Genomic DNA, 5,264 nt, shown 5'->3' with positions numbered 1-5,264 from the left:
AGTCTTTAAAGCTACTTCTTCCCCATGTTTTAAACCCCTAGGCCCCTTTTTCCACCCCCTCAAAAGCTTTTTCCCTATAGCTTTTTTTTGTTGTAAGTTCTCCCTAAAAGGGCCTTATTTCCCCTCCCCCGTATCTCAAATCCCCCCTAAGGGCCCCCCCTTAGCCCTTTCCTTTCTCCATGCAAAATACCCTTGGGGCTTTGTTTTTTTTGTTTTCACTCGTAAAAGGAAAAAGAGTGTTGAGGATCTTTTTAACACCTCCCTTTCCCACTCAAAAACCCTCGTAAGGGATTCCACACTTTTATTTTATTTTATTCCTTGTTTGTGCGAGTTTTACAAGGCCATTAAGCCCCTCCTATGGCTTTAATGGGTCTTATCCGCAAAAGATTGTGAATCACCCCCTTCCGAATTCCCTACTTCAAGGAGGAAGCCTTCTAAAACTACTTTTGACGGATGGTGCAAGTTATTGCAAAAGGGAGCCATGGTGGAATTTCAAAAGGAATTGTAAAGCTACTTCCATGACGGAAAGACTACATCTACGATGCCGCTGTCGTGTTGCTGCGCATCCGAGTCGTATACACCTCCTTTTTTTTGTTGTGCATTTGTGTTATTTTCTGTGTGTGATTCATTGTGTGTGTGATGCATTACGATAATTCGCATCCAATATATGTATTCCCTTAGTGCATGTGTATGATTTTGTTTGGATGCATGATGTGTGTGTGTTAGAAAAATATGAAAAACTGATGCCAAAGGACATTAGCAAGCTGATAATTTCAATGATGATCTCTCAGAAAAGTGCAGGGAATTGTGGAAACAAAGGAAGCTTTGTGGAAGCCGATCATCTAATGAAATAGAGTTAAAGAAAGTCTCTCAAAAGCTGCTTAAGCGAGTAAAGGAATCCTTCAATGGGGCTATTGACAGCACTAGTGAAGCACCGAGGGAGCATTTTGCCACCCAATCCTCAAGGCTGAAGTCGAAGTTTGTGCGCAGATCATCGTAAAGTTGACTGTTAACGGGGCAATTCATGACTCCAAAGATACCCTACGTTAGTCCTTAAGGTCAAAATTAAAGTGGGTGCATAGATCTCCTATGGGTGTAAAGGAATGAAAGTTATTCTTGTCAAAGAGAAGTTTTTCTTTTCCGCTCAGCTAAAAGAGGAGAAAGGGGAATCTAATTGAGGGGATGCTGCTGGAAAAAGAGAGGAAGTCGTGGAAGAAGGAGAAACAACAAGGATTTGGGAGGAAAAATATACACAAGTGTTAAAAAAAGAAAAGGAGAGCTTTTGATTATTTTGGGGGGGAGCCGCTCCCCGACTATATGCTGCAAGTCTGCAAGTCCGGGAAAAAGGAATCGAATGTGGAGTGTGGCTAAGGGTCTTACTTCCGTCAAATTTCTGGACAGCCTAGTCGCTCTACTGCATGACTGTAGACAAACCAAGAGCCTGCCGCAAGCCAAACGGATCCACGCCTACCTCTGCCACCACAAGCTTGAAGATCACCGAGTCCTTGGCAACTACCTGGTGCCTGCCCTGATCGAGTGTGGTTGTTTACTAGATGCCATCCATGTCTTCCGCAGGCTGACCTCCCGTAATGAGCACTGCTGGAGCTCCCTCATCTCTGGTTTCGCACAATCCGGCGATCTGCACCTCGCTTTCAACCTCTGCCATCGAATGCAGCAGGAACATGTCCAACCGAACAGTTACACCTTCGTCTCCCTCCTCAAAGGCTGTTCTACGCTTGTCAATTTCGAAACAGGACACGCCATACACGCTGACGTTGTCAAGAAGGGCCTGGAAGGTGACCCTTTCATTGGCAACACTTTGGTAGACATGTACAGCAACTGTGGTTGCCTCCCAGATGCTTAGTGCATTTTCCGGAGTCTGCAGGTCTGGGATGGCATCTCTTGGAATGCTATGATTGCAGGATATGCTGACCATGAGCTTGGCGAGGAAGTACTGGACTGTTTTGAGCAGATGAGGTCGGACGGAGTACCCTCAGCCGATGTCACGTATACTTCAATGCTGAAGGCTTGTAGCAGCTTAAAGGCCTTGGAAAGAGGCCACAAACTTTATTCTGATATCACCAATGCTGGGTTTGTGAAAATGATTCCTACCAATGCTGAATTTTCTCCGCTTGGACATTTTGCTGTCTGTGATAAGAGGCAGAAATGCTGGGTTTGTGAAAATGATTCCTACCAAGCCAATGATTGTAGAGACCTTTGCTGAATATCCTCCGCTTGGACGTTTTGTTGTCCGTGATATAAAGCAAACAGTGGCTATGGGTGTGATCAAGGTGTTTAACTCTTAGAAACATGAATCATATACAATAAAACAGTTTATAAAGCAGATTGCTAATGATGAACTCATACCATCTTTGATTATAGAGGTCATGCTGGAAAACAGAGAATGGCTATTCTTATGCATACACAATTCCAGTTGTGAACCCTTGATACTCAAAAACAGGAGTTGGATTGCTGAAAGCTTCTGCTAGTCTGGTTATAGAATGTACATGCTGATGTGATCCAAATTTGATAGAAATCTCTGAAAGCATCTGAAATCAGATGTGTGGAACAACAGAAGGTTCTCTGCACTAAAGGACATGCTTGATTGGATTATTAGTTAATGCCCATCATTCCGTTCAATGTAAATGTCATCATACATCTGAATGTAAACAGTTTAAGAGATACTTCCACCTAGATGCAATGCTGACTAAGAGAAACTTCAGATTTTTCTGTACATGAGTTTCCTGTAACTCACTTGACAAGAAATATAGTGTACTTTGCCTTCAACAATTCAATTTTCTTCTTGATAGTCTCTTTCATTGCTGTACCTTGAACCCCGTGTTCTGCAGCCTTTGCGTGAACTCTACGACACCGCCTAAGAAAGTTCAAGGTGTAGCTGCGGGAGGGTCATCTCTCGGTATCCATGTGGATATCTCACACCAAAACCAGGTTTTTTTCTCTTGGCTTTAATTCGGTTTTAAGTCGATCATGCAAAGGAAAAATGTTAAGGATAGGATATATTTGTTCGAGTTATTTGTAACGAAGGAATTTAGCTTAGGAATGACAATGTATAAAACTTAGCTTTCTTCAAATTGCATCAAGCATTATAAATTACGAGCAAGATTATCCATTTACTATAGTAATATATTTTAGTTAAATCCTAAGGTGTAGAAATTATATCTTGCACCATTAGTCTTATTCCTTTCGCAATGAATCATGGTAAATGGCTAAATTCATGAAAGGTTTCTTTCGATGCTCAAATTACTAGGGAGTTATCTTTGCTAGTTGCACATCTTAGCAAGGCAATTGCTGTTATTTGGCATGAGTTCATCTTTAAGGAAAACGAAAGTTAAATGTTAGGAATTAACAAGTATAAAAATTAGATATACGAACTCATTTGGAAAGAAAATGTAATGGGGGATCGCTGGATGACACTCTATTAACACTTTTCCCTTGCTATTTGAGGACTTGGGGACTAATAAAGTGTGTATACACCAATTTCACAGCTAGGCCTTTTTGTCCCAAGGAGTATTGTCGCTCTTTGTATCACCTTGGCATTAGGCTATATGCCAAATTAAACTGTATTGATTGGGAGAGTAAATTGTCACAAGGATAGTAAAACCGTGACAAGACGATTAATATTACCTTCCAAAAGATAATTGAACCAATCTAAACATAGAAACATTCATACCCTAAACACTTGACTACTTTCCTTACCGTAGGGACAATAAATTCATAAAGATAAGAAACTAGGGTTTGTCCCTAAGGTTCTTAAAAGAAGAAACCCTAGGCCTGACATACGTCAGCTTAAAGAATCTAAACAGATTATTCCATCGCAGGACTTGCGCAACATGTATGAAATCATTTAGTCTTGTGATTGACTCACAAGGAGAAAGGGGAAAAACCCTCATCAAGGACGGCAGATCCTTACGCAAGTGATCTTGCAAAAAGACGTATTTTTGGATATCCTTCTAAATAAGGAAAGTTGTAAACCGGAAACTAGCATATCTAAAGCACTTTAGGGTTAACCAAGTTGGGTATGCCCTAACACCGGAATGTAAAAGGATCTTGCCAATTTACAAGACACCTTGGGAACGAGTGCTGATACACTCAAAAAGGAAAGAACACTTCCTTAGCAGTTTGCCATACAACTGGGTTGATTAATGGAAATGTTTGTGCTTGCTAGAGATTTTAGGACTCTGTTTGAATTATGAATTACAAATTAAATGAGTACCTATACTTCAGGTTGAAAGGCCTGAAGGGAGAGGCAGCTTCAGTTACCCCCGACTGCCTGCCTGACCCTAACCAAGGGGGTTGTTGATCGCGCCGGGAACGTGGACCGAACCCGCCGCAAGAGGTCTCTCCGTTAAGCTCTACTTGGAGTAGGAGGACGCTTGGGTGCCAAGGGGGGCTCTAGCCGTAAATCCCTCACCTTCCGGGTCCTGCACAAGAGGCTAACGTGACTCGGGATTGGATCTCGAGGCCCGCATACTAGTTGACGGGCGAAAGCTTGGAGTAGTGATCCCTGGAGATTACTGGTTAGCCTTCGGGCAGATTATGGACAAGCCTACGGGCGGAACTCCTTGTATTTTAAAAATAAAATGATGAAATGTTAAAAGAACTTTCTTGATATTGTTTTTCTATGTCACGTGATAAGATTACGTGAAGGAACCAGTGCTTAACAAGGTTAATTAAAGAAGTTGATTGTTATATGTCAAATTAATATGTTAGATAATTACATAACTAAAACAAACCGAAGAAAGTGCGGAGGATGGGCCATGGGTCCGTCCTACGGTTGGGTGGTCCCGATTAGCCGGGAACTTTTCTCAAAAATCTCGAAGAATAGCGGAATGATTATCATCATCAAAATGAATAACGAGAAGGACGACCTAAAGTTACGTCTTACCCGATTTACGTTGTTTTAGGGGAACGGAATGGGACTATGACTTATGGCAGAGAGGTTGAGCTTTGCATCCCTCTCGTTTCCCATTCTCCTTGAACCAAGTGCAGTGTGAATTTGCTTCGCACCTGGCGTTTCTGCATAAAGTAGTTCACTCGGGTCTGACGCTAGTTGCTGTTTACTGATGACCCATCAGGAAAACCCTAATTCCGGTCGATCCTAAGTGGGAACGGACAGGATACTTCCGCTACGTGGCAGACGCGGAAAGACCTAGATCGCAAAACCCGTAACATTCCACGGGAGTGCCGGGCGGAGCTTTCTAGACATCCCTTCCGATGGAGTGCTAAGACGTGTCTTGGATGAT

At 42.3% G+C, this 5,264-nt stretch overlaps 1 protein-coding gene across 1 annotated transcript; it reads left to right on the top strand.

Moving 5' to 3' along the window:
* Nucleotides 1-1,354: 1,354 nt before the first annotated feature.
* On the top strand, nt 1,355-2,224 carry LOC148021219 (pentatricopeptide repeat-containing protein At2g33680-like). Its single transcript, XM_087698222.1, has 2 exons — nt 1,355-1,796; nt 1,923-2,224. The coding sequence occupies exons 1-2, from the start codon at nt 1,355-1,357 to the stop codon at nt 2,222-2,224; spliced, it is 744 nt and encodes a 247-aa protein (XP_087554348.1).
* Nucleotides 2,225-5,264: the final 3,040 nt, after the last annotated feature.

The sequence above is a fragment of the Lygodium microphyllum genome, chromosome 18 (assembly GCF_053477565.2).
Source record: "Lygodium microphyllum isolate KBCC chromosome 18, Lygodium_microphyllum_v1.1.10, whole genome shotgun sequence".
Lineage (NCBI taxonomy): Eukaryota > Viridiplantae > Streptophyta > Polypodiopsida > Schizaeales > Lygodiaceae > Lygodium > Lygodium microphyllum.
Note: the sequence above shows the minus strand (reverse complement) of the source record. Positions and strands in the feature narration are given on the sequence as shown.

Excerpts from the sequence above, each read along its gene's own strand:
- LOC148021219 (XM_087698222.1), top strand. The coding sequence starts at position 1,355 with ATGTGGAGTGTGGCTAAGGGTCTTACTTCCGTCAAATTTCTGGACAGC. Across the intron at positions 1,797-1,922 it reads TGTCAAGAAGGGCCTGGAAG|GATATGCTGACCATGAGCTT; the intron begins GTGACCCTTTCA and ends CTATGATTGCAG.